Source organism: Myxine glutinosa, chromosome 13 (genome assembly GCF_964187855.1).
Source record: "Myxine glutinosa chromosome 13, kmMyxGlut1.1, whole genome shotgun sequence".
Lineage (NCBI taxonomy): Eukaryota > Metazoa > Chordata > Myxini > Myxiniformes > Myxinidae > Myxine > Myxine glutinosa.
Genome location: NC_136273.1, coordinates 9380285 through 9405772, shown reverse-complemented (window position 1 = coordinate 9405772; position 25488 = coordinate 9380285). Strand labels below are relative to the sequence as shown.

Genomic DNA, 25488 nt, shown 5'->3' with positions numbered 1-25488 from the left:
GTTGTAGTCTGGATGTGCATGGGAACCTTCCACTAATTTGGGATGGTCACCTCAAATTTACATTTTCACTTCTATATGTTATAGTCACTGGCAAGCCGTTAAAGTCCATGGGTGTGTCGGGTTCGCAGGATGGCCGAGAGGTAGGCACACTCGCCTCCATGCCATCCAGCGTAGGTTCAAACCTCGGCCCAGCTATAAACTGTCAACCTGGTGTTTCCAGAAAATTACAACTCATTCCGTGCAGCGGTTTAGGAGTTCACACAAGTCAAATAAATATCGTGCGCAAGCCAAATTATATATATCCTATCATTTCACACTAACTTTGCGATCAGTTAAATTCGAGAAATACGAGATAGATAGAATATGTTCCTGCAGAAGACGCTCCTCGTGGTAAAATAAAAACAGGGATAGATTGTTTACAAGGTGCGGATATGGAGACATTGGATGGAAAAACAACAAAACAAAAATAGGCAGACTTTAAAAAGATCAACATCAGGGCAGATGATCAATGTGACAGCAGAAGCTCGAGCTGGCTTGATGCCAACTTGAAAGCTCGAGCTGGAAAAGGAGAACCTCAGTTCTGGCTTTCAAATGGAGACAAGACATTTAATCATCCAGTGTGCATACTATTCCCGCCGAAGCTCCAATTACGAGCTCCTCTCAGGGCACGGCATCATGGGTTATGTCATCGTGTCAGATGGGGCATTCGAATGGCAAACTGATCCAGGAGCACTTGTTTGTGGACATTAAGATGCCACATAAGGCCACTGTGTGCTACAAGTCTGCTTCCTGGTCTGTAGCATTGCTCATCCCTGGTTATCAGAAATAGGGGTGCTGGTTATCAGAAATAGGCATGCTGGTTATCAGAAATAGGGGTGCTGGTTATCAGAAATAGGGGTGCTGGTTATCAGAAATAGGGGTGCTGGTTATCAGAAATAGGGGTGCTGGTTATCAGAAATAGGGGTGCTGGTTATCAGAAATAGGCGTGCTGGTTATCAGAAATAGGGGTGCTGGTTATCAGAAAGAGGCGTGCTGGTTATCAGAAATAGGCATGCTGATTATCAGAAATTAAATAGGGGTGCTGGTTATCAGAAATAGGGGTGCTGGTTATCAGAAAGAGGCGTGCTGGTTATCAGAAATAGGCATGCTGGTTATCAGAAATTAAATAGGGGTGCTGGTTATCAGAAATAGGGGTGCTGGTTATCAGAAAGAGGCGTGCTGGTTATCAGAAATAGGCATGCTGGTTATCAGAAATTAAATAGGGGTGCTGGTTATCAGAAATAGGCGTGCTGATTATCAGAAATTAAATAGGGGTGCTGGTTATCAGAAATAGGCATGCTGGTTATCAGAAATCGGGGTGCTGGTTATCAGAAATAGGGGTGCTCGTTATCAGAAATAGGGGTGCTCGTTATCAGAAATAGGGGTGCTGGTTATCAGAAATAGGGGTGCCGGTTATCAGAAATAGGGGTGCCGGTTATCAGAAATAGGGGTGCCGGTTATCAGACATAAGGGTGCCGGTTATCAGAAATGGGGGTGCCGGTTATCAGAAATGGGGGTGCCGGTTATCAGAAATGGGGGTGCCGGTTACCAGAAATACGGGTGCTGGTTATCAGAAATAGGGGTGCCGGTTATCAGAAATATGGGTGCCGGTTATCAGAAATAGGGGTGCCGGTTATCAGAAATAGGGGTGCCGGTTATCAGAAATAGGGGTGCCGGTTATCAGAAATAGGGGTGCCGGTTATCAGAAATAGGGGTGCCGGTTATCAGAAATAAGGGTGCCGGTTATCAGAAATAGGGGTGCTGGTTATCAGAAATAGGGGTGCCGGTTATCAGAAATAGGGGTGCTGGTTATCAGAAATACGGGTGCTGGTTATCAGAAATAGGGGTGCTGGTTATCAGAAATAGGGGTGCTGGTTATCAGAAATAGGGGTGCTGGTTATCAGAAATAGGGGTGCTGGTTATCAGAAATAGGGGTGCTGGTTATCAGAAATAGGGGTGCTGGTTATCAGAAATACGGGTGCTGGTTATCAGAAATAGGGGTGCTGGTTATCAGAAATAGGGGTGCTGGTTATCAGAAATAGGGGTGCTGGTTATCAGAAATAGGGGTGCTGGTTATCAGAAATAGGGGTGCTGGTTATCAGAAATAGGGGTGCTGGTTATCAGAAATAGGGGTGCTGGTTATCAGAAATACGGGTGCTGGTTATCAGAAATACGGGTGCTGGTTATCAGAAATAGGGGTGCTGGTTATCAGAAATAGGGGTGCTGGTTATCAGAAATAGGGGTGCTGGTTATCAGAAATAGGGGTGCTGGTTATCAGAAATACGGGTGCTGGTTATCAGAAATAGGGGTGCTGGTTATCAGAAATAGGGGTGCTGGTTATCAGAAATAGGGGTGCTGGTTATCAGATGCCGATAGGGTGCTTTTGTAACCAACAACCTCAGACACTCGAATTCTTTGAGGCCATGGTTGAGTGTGTACCTGCTGTTGTTGAAATAACACCAGGTGGGTTGACTCGGCCCGACATCCTTCCGAGGTCGGCAAAATTTGTAGCAGCTTCCTGGGGGTAATAGGCCATCCGAGTATCCTGCGTCAGAGTGGCGACCCGTCCAGGATTGTACTCCAGGGCCAATGAAACTGCCTCGGCAACCCTTTGTGCCTCATGGCGCGAAAGGAATGGTTATGGCCGAGTGTCCTCCTTCTCGATAAGTTGAACTCGGACAACAAATGGTTGACACATCATCAAAGCTAAACTTTTGTCAAAGTAAGAAAACAAGTAAATACTCAGATATGCGTCAGTTTTTCAAACCTGTCCCGATATTTATTCGGTAAAGTGCACGTCTGCTCTCTTTACAAATCCTCCATTCCCCTCACATGAAAGCAGCAACGACATCAACCATGTTTTATTCATTTTCTGTTAAATATCAGTGTCTATTGTTGCTCATCAATCCTAAACTCCAGGCATTCCTTGCCCTCACAATCATTCCTCTCACATAACCTCCACTTATTTTGCATCTCCAAATAAGACCTAAAACGGGATCATGCCTCTGCCACGCTTGTGAGCAGCCCTATCTCTGCGCCCGTGGTTGCCCTGGCGGGCCTTGTTTTCCTCTTTACGGCGTCTCGCCACCTCGGTATCCTGGCTCTGGCCCCGCCCTCGTGGGCCGCCACATACTGCCTTGCTGCGTCCTGCTGTGTTTTGTCCTCTGTCACACAAAACAAGGTCATCAACATGTCAAATACCTCCCAAACTTGTGCATTCGGTGTCATTCATTCATATTGTATACATATTGGGAGTCAATTCCAAGTTCGGCCCGCAGGTAGTATTATTTCTGGGTGGAGGTGACGGGCCTGACTATGCCCACTGATGCAGCAGGTTTGGCAGAAATTAGTAATTTGTTCAGGGTACAGGCAATACCTTGCCGACTCAATGTCAAAATACATCTTGGGATCTTTAATATCAACCAAATAATGCCAGCTTACCATCCATAGAAGAAACTGGGAGACAGAAGGAAACTTGATACAGAAGGAAACTCCCAGGAGGAAAACAAAAATGTAAACTTAGAAGATCGGGGTGGGGTGAGGGTGGAAATGACCTGGGATGTTGGTGAACAGCTGTCTTGAAGATCTGGAGGGAATAATGGGTTTGAATAGGACGTGGAAGTTGATTCCGCAGGTGGAAAAAAGGAGGAACGAATGAGTGGAGGTGAGCAGTGTTCCTGGATTTAGGTAGTTTCACCTGAAGGGGATGGATGGTGGACGTGTGCGTCCTGCAGAAACCTGCAGGGGAAAAAGTGTGGAAAAAAGGCTGCAAGACTAGAAAGGAGGTGGTGAAAGGCAGAGAGATCACCGACCAGTCTGCAATGGCAAAGTGATAGGCCAATCGACTCCGCTTCATTGTGGGAGATTCCAATAATCTTAAAGGCCTTTGTTTCCACATGGTCAAGCTCAGCAAGTTGTGCGGCAGGGGAGCCAGCCCAGAGAGGAGAGCAGTACTCCATCAAGCTGAGGATGACGGCCTTGTAGGTCGATGGGAGTGCAGGTGTGCCAAGGAAGGACTTTGTACGACAGAGGATGCCCATTGCCCAGTCAGTGACTGTATTTGGAGGGCAACTTTGAATTGTGGTTTGCCCAAGAAAGATCATGGGTGATATCCATGAGTAAGATCCATGAGTTTCGATGACTGAACTTCCTCAAGAGGATTGTTAAGTAGATGGCCAGGGGGTGAGGGGTGGGGAGGGGGGACAGATGGTAGACATAGGGACCGTCTGAGATTTGTCAGGATTGAAAGACGTATTCCAAGTGTTTGACCAGCTTGTGATTTTTTTCAAGGTCAAAAGAGAGGGACGAGGCTGCAACCTGCCTGTTTGAATGATGAGGGATGCCACGGCAGAGGATGGAGTCATCAGCAAATATATAAAGGGGATTTACAGAGATTCAGAGAGATCATTGATGAAGATCAGGTATAGGACCCAGGCCCAGAACACTGCCTTGGGGCACTCCATCATTGACATGGAGATGAGATGAAAGGATTACGTTGAGAGCCACATGTTGGCTATGGGAGTAGAATAAGTCAGTAAGCATTGTGTGGAGTTGGCCTTGGATGCCATAGGCAGAGAGTTTGAAGAGCAAAGCAGGATGCCAGATTGTATCAAAAGCACAAGGTATGTCCAGAAAGATGTCCCTGATGTCTTGTCCATATTCTCATAATAACGTTTTGTTGAAAATTAATGACAAAAGGTCAAATGGTAAAAAAAAAAAGAAGGTTATGGCGTGGACAGACACAGACACAGACACACACACATAAACCTTAGAAGTCCACCAAAGCAATAGCTCCATGATTTCAGAAAACATGCTCTCCTCTTGTGAAGATGTTTCAAGCCCGTTGATACTCCCAACTTTTGTTGAATTTAATTTTGATAAAGGTAATTTTCCTCTAATCAAAAAAAATAATGGCAGATATAAGAGCTCAAAGGTATCATACCTGCCTTTGAGGTTCCATTCCTGGCCTAACTATAAAGTGTCACACTGGTACTTTGCAGGCAGGCCTTGGAAAGACTGGCAGTCTCATGGACCCAGTCGAGGCACTAAAAACCTCAGAAGTCGCTACGAGAAGCTGGGTGGCGAGCCAATGAGAGTGCAGCTATGCATGGTTGTGAGGTAATAAAAGGCCGAGGGGTAGGGGAAACACAGAGTCGAGAGCTGAGCAAAGTGGTATTAACCGTACAAGTCCAGTTCAGCATAATGTATTGAACCAGACAGTTTGGGTCAAGTCCCGCAGAGCTCAGTGAGTCTGAGCTAGAAAAGTCCAAGGCGGACAACAGAGAGGGCTGCGAGTGAGATAGAAAGAGAGATGAACAATAAACTTTGACGGAAGTGCGAGCGTCAGGCAGTAAGAAGCACAGGTGTGCGTTGGCCCGGAGCCACAAGCCCAGACGTGATCCAGCCTGTCATTTCTCATCCATCGAGACCACAACCGCCAGCCACCACTGCCAGCCACCACCACCAGCCATCGCCAACCAGCCATCGCCAACCAGCCATCGCCAACCAGCCATCGCCAACCAGCCATCGCCAACCAGCCATCGCCAACCAGCCATCGCCAACCAGCCATCGCCAACCAGCCATCGCCAACCATCACCACCAGCCGTCACCACCAGACACCACCGCCAGCCATCGCCAACCAGCCATCGCCAACCAGCCATCGCCAACCAGCCAACACCAACAGACACCACCGCCAGCCACCACCACCGCCAGCAATCACCAACAGACACCACTGCCAGCCACCACCGCCAGCCACCACCGCCAGACACCACCGCCAGACACCACCGCCAGACACCACCGCCAGCCACCACCACCGCCAGCAATCACCAACAGACACCACTGCCAGCCACCACCGCCAGCCACCACCGCCAGACACCACCGCCAGACACCACCGCCAGACACCACCGCCAGACACCACCGCCAGACACCACCGCCAGACACCACCGCCAGACACCACCGCCAGACACCACCGCCAGACACCACCGCCAGACACCACCGCCAGCCACCACCACCACCAATCACCACCACCAGCCATCACCACCAGCCACCACCACCAGCCATCACCACCAGCCATCACCACCAGCCATCACCGCCAGCCATCACCGCCAGCCATCACCGCCAGCCACCACCACCAGCCACCACCACCAGCCACCACCACCAGCCATCACCACCAGCCACCACCACCAGCCATCACCACCAGCCACCACCACCAGCCATCACCACCAGCCACCACCACCAGCCATCACCACCAGCCACCACCACCAGCCATCACCACCAGCCATCACCACCAGCCATTACCACCAGCCATCGCCGCCAACCATCATCAATCAACATTAGAGAGATTATTACTATTGGTGTGTTTTGCTTCTGGTTCTTCCCTCCACTTCATCCTTTAATAAATCCCGTTTTCCCGACTGGTCTGTAAGGCCTGGTGCACGGTTCAAATTGGGAAGGGTCATTACCGCCGTGAGTCAGACCACAGCTGTTATAAATTGGTGCGAAAAACCCTCGATGGGTTTTAAAATGCAGCCGTTCGCCTGGGATTATCGCTCGGCCACCATCGCTTGGACGGCTGAACCGACTGTAGGAGGCAAATGTTGTTGGAGTTTCTGTACGTCAGAAACCGAAGGAAAGATATGTTCCGCTTTCCCGGCAGATGGCGGACGACCTACCAGGACCATCCATCGCTAAATGCTGGCCGTCCGGGTGGAAGATTTGACTACGTGTCCACCCCCGGTCAAGCGTTACATCGGTGGTCAGGATCGGGATTACAACTCTGGTCTGAATCCAACGCGTTACAATATAATCACATGCAGGACAGGGATTAGTAGACATTGCCGTACATTTACATAAATTACAAGGACATCAGTAGCCAATGGACAAATGTATAATATTCCTTATATGATATGTTAGGGTTAGGGTTAGGGTTAGTGTTCCGACTCTGAAATACAGACTCGGCTCATACAAACAACATTTTGCTCATACCTCCGCCAGCCCATGCTTGCTCGTCGCTCCTCAGCTTGTGCCCGTAACTTAGCTGGGTCTTCTAGGAACGTTCTCCGATCCTGAAGAGCAGCAACAATTTTTGTAAGCTGGAGACAAGAAGAGGAACTCGACAGGGAAAGCCAAAGTAGAGCAGAGTTGTACGTTCCGGACAGGGGAAAAAGGACCCAATTTGAGAATGCTGCTCGACGAGTAAGAAATTATTTGAGTTAAAAAGACAGAAGTATTGTGCTAGGACATGTAAAGAGAGGAAACATCGGCGCACAAGCCGCACATCACCTTAACGTCGGCCGCCCTCTCCCCGGCCTCGCCCCTGCCGGCACTCTCCCCGCCGGCGCTCACCCCCGCCGGTGTTCGCCCCCGACCTTGCCCCCGCTCTTCCTCGGACTCGGCGTCATCCTTATTTCGGCGTTTCACCTCCAACACACGGGGCGTTACAAACGGCCTGTAGAACAGAAGGTCGGCGTAAGGAATGCTAAAAGGTCAAAACAAAAATGGACAGGTAAAATGCCATTTTGACCCACCTGAAGTGCAATAAGGATGCATTCGTTTCCTGCTCGCCAATGTCTGCGTCATTGGCTCCGACACGTGCCCCGTCATAAGTGTCGTCGTATTCATCTTCGTAGGTCACACAGCAGTTCGCGTTACTATCTTCCACCGTTAAATTGTTTCCTTCGGTCTCGTTATCCATTGAAGAGACCAAAGAATATGGAGCAAAGCGATGACGGACATCAAAAAGTTCACTGTGGTCATTCATTACTTTTTGGAAAGAGGAATTATTCCTGCAAGAACAAGGCAGTCAGAAACCAGAATGTACAAAGCAAGCGGCAACATCAGATATCAATCGAAAGACAGGTAAAGACAGGTAAAATGAAAACTTTTTGTTTACCTTTTTCCTTTGTATACCCTTTTCCAATCCATGGTTGACTGGCTGAATGCGTCAAATTCATCACCATCAAAAATATTTCTTCGGGAATCCAGCACCTCATCAGTCATTTCCTTCTCCTGTTCCGTGTCGATTGTCGCTTCTCTGTTAGGAAAAAAACAACAACATTTAAGCAGACAATAGTCAACACGGACAAACTGTACGCTACCCGTCATGTGCCCTGCCTTCTACATACCCCTCAGCACAAGCAACCCACGCAACACTAATCACAGAAAAATCCATCATTTTGTCAAACTTTGTGCCTCAAATCCACATGGAAATATCATTTTAGGGCAACATAGCATTCCAGATGGATGGGAATAAGAAAACATTTCGACATTCAGAAGGAATCTCAAGAGCACAAAGGCATTATCAAATCAAAATGTGTGGATACGCACCGAGGCATGCCAGGATCTAAAGAGGCGAGGGAAGTCGGCAACGTATCCTCGAGGACGTGGCGGATTAGGGTGGCAGCGAGGTCTTCCGGGGGTCCTAGGGCTTTGCTGGCAAGGTGGCGAAGACAAGCGGCCACAAAGCCTTCGCCCAAGTGTGGAAGGACGTCACGGACGGCAGACACCAGTGACTCCAGCTGCACTTCCTCCAAAGGCAACGCAGGCATCGCCTGGCAGACAAAAAGCAATTAAAATTACAATTATGAATTAAAAGTTTATTCTGCTACTTTTGTCCCCTTCGCCTTTAGCTCAAATCAACAATGAGCCTTCAATATCCTTCATGGACGACGTCTACGTCTGTTGGATGCCTATAGGATGTAGAAGTACGCAACAACATCTAGAACGCCACTCAGTAGAGCGCGTACTCCCGCCGTGGGTGGCCGCTGCTGAGCCCAATCTTCCAAAGGTAAAAAATCCTTCAAAAAATTCCTGGATCCGGAATAATATCCTGCGCTTCACCAAAAACTAATCAATTCTTCCTTATCCCAAGGGCAATCATCCCACCAACTTTCATCCAAATCCGTCCAGAACTTTTCCAGATATCTTGTTCACGAACACACAAACACACACACGGACGGACACGATCGAATGCATTACTCCCTGGCGGGAGTAATTATTATGATTCGTACGTTTGTGTGAAATCCACATGCACCCTTTGGGTCATTTCTAAAAAAATAAAACTATTACAGGTGAGGTTTCAGGTGAACTATAAATTTCAAACAACTCATCACCAGAAAATTTTATCAGGATACAGTAACACAAGCTCGACAGGTATTTTTATATATATATATATATGTATATATATATATATATACAAGATCGAGGCTCGTGAAAGAGCTAACATTAATCACACGAAAAGTCAAACCGACACATAAAACAAAAAATAAGGCGAGCGGTAGACAAGATGGGCAGAGAGGGGGAAGGACACAAACGCAACATTTGAGAGCAGGGATATCGGGAGAAATGTGGGAGGGGGAGGGCTTGGGGGGAGGTGAGAGAGGTATAAAACACATGAACACTGCAAGGACTTCCAGGAAAGAAGTTGGAATTTCAAAAAAAAAGAAGAAAAAAAAAAGTATGTATTTTGCTCCTCCAATCAAATCCCATTATACAGCACACATTTTGCCAGTGCAATTTCCGAATACCATCTTAATAGGTACTCGGCTTGCCTATCCGTCGCTTCATGACGGGTCTAATCAAAAGGGTTCCTGCTGCCGCAGAACAAAGGATGCTACCGGTGGAACCGCCACATCCAGCTCCAAATCCCGCATCTTCTTCCTCAATACCAGAAAGAGCAGCTTTTAAAACGGGCACCTTTATGATTAAACAGGCACAATTTTTTGTTCCAAGTTAATAGATTATTGGCTTTCCAATCAAGTAAATCGATTATTAATCTCAAAATGTACCACTGCAATTATTCTGCGATTGCAGGAACCTTTTAGAACAAGCGACAAAATATTAACGCACGCGCGCGCGCACACACACACACACACACACACACACACACACACACACACACACACACACACACACACACACACACACACACACACACACACACACACACACACACCTGTAATTATGAAATGCAATGTGTATCAGTCAGTGTGTGTGTGTGTGTGTGTGTGTGTGTGTGTGTGTGTGTGTGTGTGTGTGTGTGTGTGTGTGTGTGTGTGTGTCTCCTCCATAACTCCAAACTATGAAACCCAGTGGCCCCAAACTTTGTCTGCATACTTCTTGAACTTCAAGGGAGCACATGAATGAAAACTAGGCGTTTGTGCATGTTTAAACACACTTCACATCACTGGCTTCTTAAGCCACCATTTTGTTTCGGCCTATTCAAACGTGCCTTGCCTTGAAACCATAATGACCTCTCACTGACTAATTAAAGCATATAATATAAATCTGCATTCGGATTTGAGGATCGGATTATAGACTAATTAAGTATCGAAATCTGGAGTGAAATTTTAAAAATTAATAAATTAGCGATTCTTATAACTAAGTGTATTTATTTAAGAAAGGCTGTCATCCCTCCTTCTGCTTTGTCATCTGAATTCAACCTGTATAGAGTAGGGTGTCAATTGACTGTACTGGGACCTGAAATATTTGTAGGAAACCCAAAGATATTAACTATCTGTTTTTAAAGTTTATCTATATGACGGACCCAGATTGCATCTGGGCATCCTCCGTCGTGCGAAGTCCTTCCTCGGCACACCTGAGCTCCTCACCACATACAAGGCTTTCATCCGCAGCTCAATGGAATACTGTTCTCCCCTATGGGCCGGTGCTCCTGCCTCACACCTAGTTCGGCTTCACGCTGTTGAAACCAAAGCTTTCAGAATCATTGGAATCTCCCGCGATGAAGCTATCTCCGAGGGCCTTTCACTCACTCACCGCAGACAGGTAGGTGGTCTTTCTGTCTTCTACAGACTCCTCTCCGGCCTTGCTCCCTGAGCTCTCTGTGCTTTGTCCCCCAAATATTCCTACAGGTCGCACAAGATCTGCCAGCAACCCTCTTATGGTTAAACTGCCAAAATCTCGGCTCTCTGCTCACCTTCACTCCTTCATTCCTCTTTTCTCCCGACTCTGGAACAAACTCCCACACTCCCTTCAATCCCACTCCTCCCTCCAGGTCTTTAAAATAGCTGTTCACCACCATATATTATCTTCCCCCATCCAAAACCGTGATCTTTTCTACCCCCGCTAATTCACCCCAGATCCACCTTCTTTGAAATTCCAACTTCTTTCCTGGAAGTTCTTGCAGTGTCCATATGTTTTATACCTCTCCCACCCCCCCCCCCCTTCCCATGCCTCCACCCCCAAAGCCCTCTCCCTCCCACAGATCTCTCGATGTCCCTGCTCTCAGATGTTGTGTTTGTGTTCCTGCCCCTCTCTCCCCATCTTGTCTACCGCTCCCCATGTTATATGTTTTATGTGTCGGTTTGTCTTTCTGTGTGATTAATGTTAGCTCTTTCACGAGCCTCGATCTTGTATACAAAAAACAAATATATATATATATATATATTTTTTTTTAAGTATTAAATAAGTGGGGACTGGTAGGTCGGATCTGCCAACCATTTTTGGCCATTTAAACCAGAAGCAATCAGTATTCCATCACTTGCCAAGCCAGCCGTTCCTTATCAACCGTTTGGTTGGAGTGCTTGCTTGAGTGTTTAAGCCGCTTGGCGAGCGCTCTACAATCTGCTTGGTAATGGAACACACTGCGGTTTCACCATTCTCTTACATTTCCATTTGCCTTATTTGTCGTTTTGCTAAAATATTTGTAATGACTTTGTTGCTCAACTTTGAGTAATATTCTTTGATGTTTGTTCGTTTGCACAAGAAGGGATGGGGTGGGATGAGGGATGCGATGGGGAGTGGGAGGGATGAGAGAGGAGTGGGGTGGGAGCCAAGAAGGGGTGTAATCGAGTTTGTTTGTTTTTGGATACAGAGTCAAGGCTCATGTAAGAGCTAACACATTACACACTAAAACATGCACGGACCCATAAAACATACATTACAATAAATAAAGGGAGCAGGAGACAAGAGGGGGAGAGGAAAGCATACAAGCACAACAGTAGAGAACAGGGACGTCGGTAGATCTGTGGAAGAGAGAGGGCCCGTGGGGGCAGGAGGGAGAGGAAGGTGTACACGGTATAAAACAAATGAACACTACTAGAAATTTCAGGAAAAAAGTTGGACATTGAAAGAGGTGGATTTGGGGTGTTTTAACAGGGAGAGAAAAGATCAAGGTTTTGGATGGGGGGGGGGGGGGGGTGATGGTGGTGAAGATAAGAGATGCTGGTGAACAGCTATTTTGAAGACCTGGAGTGAGGAGTGGGATTGAAGAGTGTGGGAATTTTTTTGTCGTTTTTGAAAATAAAGTTACAAATAGTTCATTCAAGACAATGTTAAGGGATAAATTAAACGTGTGTACTGTTGTCTTAGTTAAATCTGACAAAACTTTAAAACGTAACTTTCGCCTTGAGATGTGCAGTTTCACAGTGGGTACACGTCATGGTGGCAGCTGCAGTTCGAGTCACATCCCTCAAAGAAAGCCCATGTTATAGTCTCTTTTAAAATGGCATGTGCTGTTTGAAAACATCAGGTAGTATTGCTATCTGATTTGAACGGGATGTCCAAAGACGCACGGAGCAAGGTATCTATTTATAATTAAATTTATTCTTTATTCATTATTTTGCTCCTGTTGTTTGCCAAACCCTCATTCTATGGCACTGCCTTCCATTCTCCTCATGGTGCCTTCCCTTCCCCTCATGCTGCCTTCCTCCCCACTCACACTGCCTTCCCCTCTCATCACGCTGCCTTCGCTTGTCTTCTCATGCTGCCTTCCCTTCCTCTCCCCTCACGCTGCCCTTCCCCTCCCCTCACACTGCCTTCCTACCCACTCAAGCTGCCTCCCCCCTCTCTTCATGCTGCTTTCCCTTCCCCTCATGCTGCCTTCCTCCCCACTCACACTGCCTTCCCCTCTCATCACGCTGCCTTTGCTTGTCTTCTCACGCTGCCCTTCCCCTCCCCTCACGCTGCCCTTCCCCTCCCCTCACGCTGCCCTTCCCCTCCCCTCACGCTGCCCTTCCCCCTCCCCTCACGCTGCCCTTCCCCTCCCCTCACGCTGCCTTCCTCCCCACTCAAGTTGCCTCCCCCCCTCTCTTCACGCTGCCATCCATTCCCTTCATGCTGCCTTCCCTCCCCAAGCCCCTTAACCCTCAACCCCACATGCACGTCTACGGGCAGTGTCCGGGCATCTCGGGGTGGTGTTTTGTATGACCCGTTTGAACATGTTTTAATTTAACCCGTTTCGTTCAATCTTGCACTAATGCCGGCAGACAGGACCATACCACCCCTCCCCGCTTCCCCTCCCAAATCCAGAACACACCTTTCTCCTCCCTACTCTTCCCCCTCCCCCACACTTCCCTCCCCATATCCTCCTTTTCTCACCCACCCCTCCCATCCTGTCCCTCCCCTTCCTCTCCCACTCCTCCTCCTCCTCCTCCTCTTCCCTTCCTTCCCTCATTCCCTTCCTCTCACCCCCTCCCATCCTCCTTCCCTCTCTTCCTTCCCCTACCTCTCTGACCTCTCCCCTCTACCCCCTCTACTCAATGTCCCCCTCCTCTCTCTCTCTCTCTCTCCCTCCCTCTCCCCTCCTCCTTCTCCTCCCCCCCCCCCCCCCTCTCTCTCTCTTAAAATTCCCATCACAAAGTGACTCTGTGTTGCCCGGCAACGTCAGGTACCTTTCTTAGTATATATTTAAACAGTGAAAGGCAGCTCCAGTAAATTTGTGGAAGGCAATCAATCATGCCTTGTCAAAAATGGCTGTGGAATACAAAAGTGACGCGGCTTGTGTATTTTGGGTCTTTTCCCCCTTTCCCCCCCTTTTTTCTTTTTTAAATCCTTTTTTATAGTAAATGATAATCTAACCTGTGCCTTCATTTAATAATAATGGATGAAATGAGGAATAGTGTTGAATGAAGTGTGCAAGCCACCATGGGAAGCAGGAGGCAGTTACGTTTTTGGTGTGGAGCCTTTGTTGAAGAACCAAAGCTCGCCAGAAACATCTGCTTCTTCTTCTTCCCAAAGCAGCTGGGATATTACAATCAACGTCTCTTTTGTGTCCTTCCCCCTCTCTCCCCATCTTGTCTGCCGCTCCCCTTGTTTTTTGTTTTGTGTGTCGGTTTGTCTTTTTGTGTGATTAATGTTAGCTCTTTCACGAGCCTCGATCTTGTATACAAAAAAAAACAAAAAAAAAAAACAAACAAAAAAAAACGTCTTTTTGATTCCATCCATTGTTATACCTGTCTGCAGACGCAGATTGCCAAAGGCCTTCACTAGCGAGACTAGTTCTTCATTCGACCTTCATGCAAGATATCTCTTTCGAGTTAAATGTTAGCTTAGTGCTTCTGACGTTTTGTCTTTTTTTTTAATGAGTGATGGTTTACATAAGGCCATCGACCTTCTGATAGCCTTTTGGAAAGGTTATGGAAGAATGCAAGAGTGTGTCGCTTCCATTGGGCAGACAGGCTAAGACGTATTGGACTTGGCTTTGAGTTGTACAATCTCAATTTGATGAAAAACTGCCATGCTGGTTCGTCGCATCAACGAGTACACGTGCACTCAGATGGGGCATAAGCCATCTGTCCCGTCCGCCATCATTAGCTTACGGAGGGTAACGATCCACGGTACCCTTTGAAGATTATACTGGTGAAATTGTTTGCTCGATCAAATTATAAATTATTGCCTTAATATATGGCAGGCACTGCATCATCATCATCATGACGCCAATTATTTTAGCAACCAAATTGCTGCTTATGCATGAAAGCACAGATTTCACATCAAATACTTGTGTCGCAAGTAGACGTTTCACATGGCATTCGCCATGTCAGATGACTTTTATAGCAGTGCAGTGGGCAGCACCTAAGACCAGCCATAAATTGTTGTCGCCGTCTCCATTTATTCCATTCATCATGGGATTGTTGGCGTTCCATGGCCCTCCCGTACTACCAAATCCCAAATAGAACGGCACTCGGTAGAGCGCATACCTCCTCCAGGCTGAAAAGTTTACGTTTTGTATCCCACCGATAGGCTGGATCTGCATCCGGATCTTCACCAACATCGAATCAATTCATCCTCGTCACACACCAAATATGTCCACAAAGTTTCATCCAAATCGGTCCACAACGTTTTGAAATATCATGCCATACAATATCGTTTTTGGCCCGAATCTTTAAATGGCGAAGAATCACAAATACAATAAAAACAATTATTGCATCTGGATCTGGATTCTCAGCAAAATCGAATCAATTCTTCCTCGTTACACACCCAACCTGTGTTCCAGGTTTTGTACGAATTCATCCAGAGCATTTTGACATATCGTGCTAAATACCGTTTTTTGGCCTCATCTCTCAATGGTGAGGAATCACTGAAGAAGCTTCTAGTATCCGGATCTTCACCAAAATCTAATCAATTCTTCCTCGTCATACAACCAACCTGTCCACCACTAACCTTTTGAGATATTCTGCTCACAGACAAACAGACAGACAGGGGTGAAAACATAACCTCCGCCCACCTTTGGTGATGGAGGTAATAAAAGGATTTCACTTATTTCTCAATGTGAGAATTATCCAGTTGTATAAAAATACTTGCATCAAATCATGGAGTATTTTTAAACAGGTAGATGAGCTGGTGGTTTCAAAATATTAATTTTTGGTATGGTAAACAACAACAACAACATGCATTTTAAGGCCATTTTCCCTGCTAGAGCGGGGGTTAGCCCCCGCTCGAGCGGGGGTTTGGTCCGGTAAACCAGTACGCATATGAGAAAAACTAGATTTATTAGGAAAAGAAAGCCATACCTCGGTATTCTTGTTCATCACACAGTCTTGTTTATCACCACTGGTGGCTGCACCAACAATGGCCATGTCAGCACCAACATATTTCTTCACAACCGTTCGTGTGTGTTGAGATTCTGGAGCGGTGTCCATAGCAAGGTGAGCTTGTTTCACAGCTTCGCTCACATATCCTGCTCGTATTTCATCCCTGGTACAAAGGTTAAGGACCAAATTCCCACAAACTACTGCATTCCTTTTTTTAATGAACAATATTTTTAGCTCATCTACGATGAAGTCGAGACGAGCTGTTAAAGCCATGACGATGTCCTTCAGTCAGTCCGTGGCTCCATTACCATTTATTTTTCCCTACTCCTCCGAGGCGGCTCAACGGATCGTTTTCAAACTCAGCACGATGATTCATGACGTTGATGCACAAAAAGTAATGGAGACCCTTTTTGTAATTCCTATCCATATGCTGAGATAATTAGCTGACGACATTCCCATCATCTGATGAGATGTTTCGTTGTTCAATTTAAACCTCTTAATTTAATTTGACCTTAATTGTAATTTAATTCAACCTCTTAATGTCATTAATACCCTCTTGCTTTTAAAAATGAGAAGGAAAGGGGGAGAGGAGGACAGAGAGTTGGGGTTAGGGGTAGAGTGGGGGAGGGAGGGGGACAGAGAGTCCTTTCAGTCCTTTTTTTCAGTCCCTTTCAACACTTTACACCCTTTAGGCCCCAACTACTAATGGAATGCACCCTTTGGATCTTTTAGACCCTTGAGACTCATTAGATTCTAACTACCTTTGGAGCATACCCTTTAGGACCTTCGGATCCCTTAGACCCCTTTTAGAGCTTTTAAAAACTTTTAGACCACTGTAGACCCTCTTCGACCTGTGGGACCCTAACAACTTTTGGAATGTACAGTTGAGACCTTTAGACTCATTATGACCCTTTAAAAGCCCTATATCCCTTACACCTGTATACCATTTTGACCTTTATACTGTTTAGACTCTTTAGACCCTTGCAGAACTTTTAAGACCTTTCAGAACCCTTCCGACACTTTAGACCCCGACACCTTTCCGACCTTATAAACCATTTAGACCCCTCAAACTGTTTAGATGCTAACTACTATTGGAATGTACCATTTAATCAGAATCTTGGCATCATCTTTGACCAAACCCTCTCCTTCGACAAACACACTAAACAGATCACCAAGACAGCCTTCTTTCATCTGAAAAACATCACCCGTCTCCGTCCATCCCTCTCCTCCACAGCTGCAGAAACCCTCATCCACGCCTTCATCACTTCCCGTCTGGACTACTGCAACAGCCTCCTCTATGGTTCACCCTCAAATATCATCAATAAACTTCAATACATTCAGAACTCCGCTGCCAGTCTACTCACCCACTCCCGGGCCCGGGACCACATCACCCCCGTCCTTCACAAGCTACACTGGCTCCCCATCTCCCAGGGAATCCAGTACAAAATCCTCCTCCTGACCTACAAAGCCCTCCATAACCTGGCCCCATCCTATCTGACTGACCTCCTCCCCAGACACACTCCCACCCGCACCCTCCGCTCTGCTGCTGCCAACCTCCTGTCCCCCCCCCCCCCCCCCATCCGGACCAAACTCAGATCCTGGGGGGATAGGGCCTTCTCCATCGCCGCTCCCACACTCTGGAACTCACTACCTCAAACCATCAGAGACTCCTCCTCACTCACCACATTCAAATAATCACTCAAGACCCACCTGTTCAACACCACATTCAACCCCTGACCGTCTTCTCCTTCCTTTCTGTTTGGTTATTTAATTATGTATTTTTGTCTTTTTTGTCTTTGTTTTACGTACTATGTCAAAGCGTCTTTGGGTTTCTTGAAAAGCGCTATACAAAATAAATGTATTATTATTATTATTATTATTTAGATCCAATATACCCTTTATGACCCTTAACCCCAAAAGACCATTTAGGCCTTTAGACCCTTTACAACCCTTCGACCCTTTAGACTTTTTATGAACCTTTTAATTATTTTAAGACCCTTTCAACCCTTTAGACCTCTTAGAACCTTAAGGGTCTACAAGGGCCTAAGAGACCTTTCACTGGACAAAAGCTAATGGAAAGTTTTTCTTCAATTCAGGACCTGCTCATCCTACATGGTTTGCACTGAGCAAATACAATCGTGTTATCAGGCCTTTCAGTCCCATGGGCCATAATCAGCCATTAAATTAAACTGAAAATCAACTTTATCATCTTAGGCACCACAACTACGATCGCCCTCTATCAGAAGACGAACTTGGAACTACTAATCACACTTTGTGCTTTGTGTTGCACTTCAATCTGTAGTCTGTCATGGATCCTTCTAAAACACCAGTCAACAATCAAATGAAAAATCACTCCTAGAGCGACACTTGGCAAAACAGAACAAAGTAGAATGGCATTCAGTAAGGCATCCTTTTGACCTCAAAATAATTAGTGATTGAATTCAGTGACCTGATATGCAAATCGACTTCAAAGTTTAAGTTTTTTTTTTTTTTTTTTTTTTTTTTTTTTTGTATACAAGATCGAGGCTCGTGAAAGAGCGAACATTAATCACACAGAAAGACAAACCGACACATAAAACATATAACATCGGGAGCGGTAGACAAGATGGGGAGAGAGGGGGAAGGACACAAACACAACATTTGAGAGCAGGGACCGAGAGACATGGAGACATCGAGAGATCTGAGAGAGGGCGAGGGCTTTGGGGGGGGGGGGCATGGGAAGGGGGCGGTGGGAGAGGTATAAAACATATGGACACTGCCAGGACTTCCAGGAAAGAAGTTGGAATTTCAAACAAGGTGGATCTGGGGTGAATTAGCGGGGGTAGAAAAGATCAAGGTTTTGGATGGGGGAAGATAAGAGATGGTGGTGAACAGCTGTTTTAAAGACCTGGAGGGAGGAGTGGGATTGAAGGGAGTGAGGGAGTTTGTTCCAGAGGCGGGAGAAAAGAGGAATGAAAGAGTGAAGGTGAGCAGAGAGCCGAGATTTCGGCAGTTTAACCATCAGAGGGTTGCTGGCAGATCTTGTGCGACCTGTAGGAATATTTGGGGGACAGAGCACAGAGAGAGCTGGGGGTGCAAGGCCGGAGAGGAGTCGGTAGAAGACAGAAAGACCACCTACCTGCCTGCGGTGAGTGAGTGAAAGGCCCTCAGAGATAGCTTCATCGCGGGAGATTCCAATAATTCTGAAAGCTTTGGTTTCAACAGCGTGAAGCCGAGCTAGGTGTGAGGCAGGAGCACCGGCCCATAGGGGAGAACAGTATTCCATTGAGCTGCAGATGAAAGCCTTGTATGTGGTGAGGAGCTCAGGTGTGCCGAGGAAGGACTTCGCACGACGGAGGATGCCCAGTCGGCGACTGGCTTTGGAGGCCAGCTTGGAAATGTGGTTTTCCCAAGAAAGATCATGGCAGATAGTGAGACCCAAAATCTTGAGCGACAGAACTTCTTGGAGAGGATTGTTGAGAAAGTAGATGGGAGGGTTGTCCAGTCGATCTTTTCGGAGAGACATAGTAAGAGTGTGAGATTTGTCAGGATTGAAAGACATGTTCCACTTGTTTGACCAGTCTGTGATTTTGTCCAGGTCTTCAGAGAGTGAGGAGGCAGCAGACTGCCGATCTGAGGGAAGAGGAATGGAGCGGCAGAGAGTGGAGTCATCAGCAAAGAGATAGAGAGGATTTTCGAGAGAGTCAGAGAGATCATTGATGAAGACCAGAAAAAGCACGGGGCCCAGAACACTGCCTTGGGGAACTCCAGCCTGAACAGGAAGAGGAGATGAGAGAAACCCATTCAGGGCCACACGTTGACGACGACTAGAGAGGAAGTCCGCCAGCCATGCGTGGAGATTTCCATGGATACCAAAGGAGGAGAGTTTGGTGAGCAGAGCGGGGTGCCAGACCGTGTCGAAGGCACGTGATATGTCGAGGGAGACAGCTCTAATTTCTTGTTTGGCATTGAGGACCTCCATCCATTGTTGAGACAGCAGAAGCAGCATGTCCAGAGTAGAGTGACCTGGTCTGAAACCAAATTGATGATCAGAGATCAAGCCATTGGAGAAGAGGAAAGATTTCATATCCGAAGCAATGATGGATTCCATGACTTTGCTGATAATTGGGAGAAGGCTGATTGGTCTGTAGTTGCTAGGATCTGTTTTTGCACCTTTTTTGTGCAAAGCGGTGATGTTGGCTGATTTCCAAGCAGATGGCAGTTGACCTTGAGCAAAAGAGAGGGTGAAGAGAACAGAGAGAGGGTGAGATAGAGCAGCAGAGCAGGATTTTAGGACCCGTGGGCTGATGCCGTCGGGTCCAGTTGCAGAATCAGAGTCGAGGGTTGACAGAAACTTTTCCACCTTGTCAGGAGGAAAGGACACGGAGTCCAGGAGCAGCAGGGTACGACTGGGTATGGTGGGTACAGAGAGGGATGGGTTTGGGACACAAGATTTAGAGGCAAACACAGAGTTGAGGCATTCAGCTTTTTCACGTGCGGAGTCAGCTGTGTAGCCGTTTGAGGTAAGGGAGGGGATGGAGGGGGAACAAACACCAGAAACGGATTTGACCAGACGCCACCAGGATTTGGAAGAGGGAGACAGATAAGAGAGTTCGGTCTTGAGAACGGAGAGATATTGTTTCCTGGCTCTCCTGAGGGTGGACACACACTTGTTTCGGGCTTTGTGAAAGGATATGAGATTTCCTTCCGTTGGATTTGCTTTCCAGGAGACGAAGGCAAGTTGTTTCTGGGCAACAGCCTCACCACAAGATTCCGTGTACCATGGACGGGAGGAAGGGTATGACAACTGAAGACGAGATGGGATAAATCTGTGCATGAGAGAGAGCAATTTACTTTGGAAGAATTCCCAGGATGAGTTGATGTCAGAGGTGGTAGAGATGGGAGACCAGTCCAGATGATTGATGGCTGCTTGAAGACCGTGCCAGTTGGCCTGAGTGAAATGCCAGACTCGTCGACGCTGAGCAGGCTCCCTGAGGATGGTCAGAGAGATGTCCACTTTAACAAGGACATGATCAGATGATCCGATCGGAGAAGAAGAAGAGCAGCAGACATTTTCAGGGAAGTTAGTCATAACCAAGTCCAGAAGAGAAGATGTTCCGTTGACTGAGATCCGGGTCGGGAAATTGACAGATTGTGTCAGTCCCAGTGAGTCGCAGAAGTCCTTTGCTGAGGAGCCATGGCTGGTGAGAGAGGTACCCACACCCAGCCAACTGGCATGATGACAGTTGAAATCACCACATATGAGGAAGAGAGAGATGGGATGAGTAGATAGAAGTTGGTCCATATCATCAGACAGCGAGATGTAAATGGAGTCATCACTGTTTGGTGGACGGTACAACACACATATGAACAAGAGGTGGGAGCGAAGGGGAAGCCGTAGCCAGAGGTATTCCTGGGGGTGAGGTGGAGAGAGTGCAGTGCAGGGCGAGTGAGGAAGAGAGTTTTTGATAAAGATAGCAACCCCGCCTCCAGGACGAGGCTCAGGTCTATCATACCGGAGGAGGGAGTAGCCCGGGAGAGATACTATGGAATCAGAGACATCATAAAGGAGGAAAGTTTCTGTTAGGCAGATCACGTCTGGTTTGACAGAAGCAACCTGTATGGAGAGATCAGTTAAGTTTGAACGAAGGCCCCGGATGTTTGAGGTCCATACCGTTAATGAAGAGGAAGGGGGAGCATCAGATACAGAACAGGGGGGAGGAGGGGTAGGGTAAGATGTGGAAGAGGTGGAAGAGATAGGGAGAGCTGTTGAAGGTGTGTCAGAGATTTCAGAATAGCTCGGAGAAAGGGAAGGATGGGGCGGACAAAAGGTTTGATGGAGATTGGGTGAGCCACAATGAGGTGTTATTTGAGGAGGGGGAAGAGCAAGGCAGAAGGTTGGGGGAGATGGAGGTGAGAGTTTGAAGGGGGAAGAAGCGGGGAGGACGCTTTGAGGAGGGGGAGTGAGAGGGGGGAAATTGAGAAGCAATGAGGGTGGGGAGATTTGAAGGGGAGGGGTGAGGGGGGAGTTTGGGAGGGAAGGGACAAGGGGAGGGATTTGAAAGGGATGGGATATGGGGGAGATTTGGAGGGGAGGGGTGAGGCAGGAGTCTAGGAGGGGAGGGGCGAGGGGGCGTCTTGGCGGGGAGGGGTGAGGGGGTAGTTTAGGAGGGAGGGGGCAAGGGGGGAGATTTGAAAGGGATGGGTGATGGGGAAGATTTGGAGGGGAGGGGTGATGGGGAAGATTTGGAGGGGAGGGGTTATGGGGAAGATTTGGAGGGGAGGGGTGAGATTGGATTTTTGAAAGTGTACGATTTATGGGAAACGAACATTTATTGCAAAATGAGTTTCTTGTGACCTTCGAGTTAAAAATACGTTTAAGGACGCTGGATGGAGGATGGAGTGCAGGAGAGTTTAGGGAATGTAGAAAAAAGGCACTATAGGAGATGGATATTTTTTTTGGGATGAATTGATTTGGTGAGCAAGTCGAAAGCAGCCTTTTAAAGAAGAAGAAGAAAAAGGTGTTATAAAATATGACGGAATACATAACTTGAGGGGAAAGTGTAAACATTGAAGGTTAATGAGTGAAAACTATCTGGGGAAATGGGGGAGAAACACGTGGTCGAAGAACGAACGAACGAATAAGAATGAATAAACGAATGAGAACAGAGAAGGAAATGTTGTTGTTGTTGTTGTTGTTGTTGTTTTTTTTTTTTTTTTTTTTTTTTTTGAGTTGAGATTTACACAAGGAAGTAGGCTATGGGTGAAAAGACTGGGAATACAGAGAACGAAAGTTATTGGATCACAAAAGACGGACCGCTGAGAGAAAAACAAAGCCTCAAGGTTGTACAGTGCACACTGTACAAAGTGTGCACTGTACAAGGGTTAGGGTTAGGGTTACCATTTGGTAACCTCTACGATTAACTCTACCATTTGGTGAAGTTAATCGGTTGAAAATTCACAATTATAGAAATTTGGCCTATGTTGACTTCAAAAATAGTTGGTGGTTGGTTTCAGTAAACTGATATGCAAATCATATTCAGATTTCAAGTCAATCGGATGAAAATTCACAATTATAGAAATTTGGCCTATGTTGACCTCAAAAATAGTTGGTGTTTGAATTCAGTTAGCTGATATGAAAATCTCATTCAAATTTCAAGTGAATCGGATTAAAATTGAGGATTTTAGAAATTCGAAAAAACTGGTTGACCTTTGGCCTATGTTGAGCTTTTCACCTATGTTGACCTCAAAAATAGTTGGTGGTTGGTTTCAGTAAGCTGTTCTGCAAATCCTATTCAGATTTCAAGTCAATCGGATTAAAATTGAGGATTTTAGAAATTCGAAAAAAGTGGTTGACCTTTGGCCTATGCTGATCTCAAAAATAGTTGGTGGTTGAATTCAGTTAGCTGATATGAAAATCTCATTCAAATTTCAAGTGAATCGGATTAAAATTGAGGATTTTAGAAATTCGAAAAAACTGGTTGACCTTTGGCCTATGTTGAGCTTTTCACCTACGTTGACCTCAAAAATAGTTGGTGGCTGGCTTCAGTAAGCTGTTCTGCAAATCCTATTCAGATTTCAAGTCAATCGGATTAAAATTGAGGATTTTAGAAATTCGAAAAAAGTGGTTGATCTTTGGCCTATGTTGACCTTTTGACCTCAAAAATATATAGGATCTTGTCGGACCACGAACTCTACCATTTGGTGAAGTTTCGTGAATATCAGTTTAAAATTGTGACCTGTAGGCAAGTATAAGTGAGCAGACAGACAAACACACACACAAACCGGAGTGATCAACATACTTGAAAAAAATGTTTTGTTTTTTTGCCAAGTAATAATCTTCTGTGTATATATAAACTGCTTAAGTATTTCAACAAAATAATTTTTAAAATTTTTACATGACTGCTATAACCAATCACATGCAACATAGCCCCCCACCCCTCTTCATGACGCACTGTTCCTCTCCTGCTCTGCCACTCCACCCACCGTTACACCTCACTCTACCTCCATCACCCCCTTTAACCTCACCACAACCTATACCGACCCCTTCACCAAATGATATCTACAGTGCTTTCCATGTTATATGTGGAGCTTGTAGTACAGCTCTGGAAGGTTTATCGGATACATTGAGGGGCAAACAACTTGCAGGAGGTGCAGATCATCCCCTACCGGGTGAAGTCGATCCCAATCAGCAAGGAACCTGAGAAAAAGTGGAAGAAACAATAATCGAGTCAATCTGCAATACAACAGCAAGGAAAAAGTGGAATGCGCTTGTATTAAAGGGAGGACATATTCGGAATTTTTTTTTTTTTTTTGTATACAAGATCGAGGCTCGTGAAAGAGCGAACATTACTCACACAGAAAGACAAACCGACACATAAAACAAATAACATCACAATTAGTCAAATAACAATTAGTCAATAACAATTAGTCAAATAATCGGCAGAAAATATAGAATGGTGTTATTGAAAGAGGCTAACCCCCGCTCTTGCAGGGAAAATGGCCTTAAAATGCATGTTGTTGGTGTTATTGAAAGAGTAAACAACAAAATACCCAAGAAATCAAATGTTGGCCTTTGCATCCATCTAAATTCTAAATCATGCTCAGTATAGCCTGACATTAAAAAGTACCACTGTGATCACGATACCAAGTTGCATTTAGAACTTCATGATTTGTATTTGGTAGTAGTGATACTCGATCCTGGGTTCGAATCCCGGTCGATCGCTGAATTAACGCCAGGGGGGTTGACTCAGCCTGTCATCCTTCCGAGGTCGGCTAATTGAGTACCAGTTCACTGGTAATTCCCTGTTTGTCGTTAAAGGCGGCAAAAAGGGTTGGCGTCAGGAAAGGCATCCGGCCGTAAAACATTGCTTCAAAAAGGGGACCGAAAAACAACAACAACCACGGTTCCCAAAAAAGGCCAACCCCCGCTTTGCGGGGAAAAATAGCCTCTAAAGGTGGTTTTTTTAGTAGTGATACTCGAGCTGTCAAAAATTAATGAAGGATAAGGTCTCGGGTCATGCAACATGGACAGGTATGATCTGACACAGGAAACACACATTTAAATGTATCCTAGTAAGATGGCTGAGTGTTTTTGTTTTATACAAAATCTGGGCTCATGGAAGAGCAAAGTGACAGGATAAAAGGCTAACGTACTGAAAGGGAGGCACAATTGGATAGAATAAGGAAGAAAATGAACAAACAGGAAATGAGGAGATAGTCAGGTTCACTATGTCAATAAATTATATTTCGTTCAAAATCATGGTAGATTAGCAAACCTATACATTTTTGGAAAGGTTATAGCATAAGGAAACTAAAAATCAATGTTTACATTTGGAGAGATACCTGTATGGCGGCCATTTTGGATTTTCAAAATGGCCACTGTAAAATACATATTTTGTTCTATTTCTGCCTCCAATTACCCTAAAAACTTTAAAAAATATACTAAACCTATATTTTCAGGGACAAGGAATCCAATGAAAGTATCAAATTAGTGCTATGGGGAATGGTAAGACACGAATCAAAGGTTTTGAATTGCAAAATACTGTCTTTATATTCGCGATAAGTTGCATAATCAAATACATGTTATCATTTTGTACAGGCAGTTAATAACATCAAAATGTGTCACAATAATTCATATCACCAAACATACACAGGCAGTCAGCAAAATCATATATACACATGCGGTCAGTATAACTTCACA

General features: G+C 46.0%; 1 protein-coding gene across 5 annotated transcripts in view; it reads right to left on the bottom strand.

Annotated features, from left to right (window-relative positions):
• Positions 1–2792: 2792 nt before the first annotated feature.
• ASCC2 (activating signal cointegrator 1 complex subunit 2) overlaps positions 2793–25488 on the bottom strand; it is a 53606-nt gene continuing 30910 nt past the window's right edge. For all 5 annotated transcript variants that reach the window (XM_068133715.2, XM_068133717.2, XM_068133716.2 and 2 more), the window contains 8 exons: positions 23911–23985; positions 15786–15969; positions 8365–8588; positions 7931–8071; positions 7566–7823; positions 7321–7486; positions 7024–7103; positions 2793–3203 (listed from right to left, as the gene is read on the bottom strand). In XM_068133715.2, coding sequence (XP_067989816.2) covers positions 3026–3203; positions 7024–7103; positions 7321–7486; positions 7566–7823; positions 7931–8071; positions 8365–8588; positions 15786–15969; positions 23911–23985 — 1306 coding nt within the window. In that variant the 3' untranslated portion in view covers positions 2793–3025. The remainder of the gene's footprint in view (positions 3204–7023; positions 7104–7320; positions 7487–7565; positions 7824–7930; positions 8072–8364; positions 8589–15785; positions 15970–23910; positions 23986–25488) is intronic.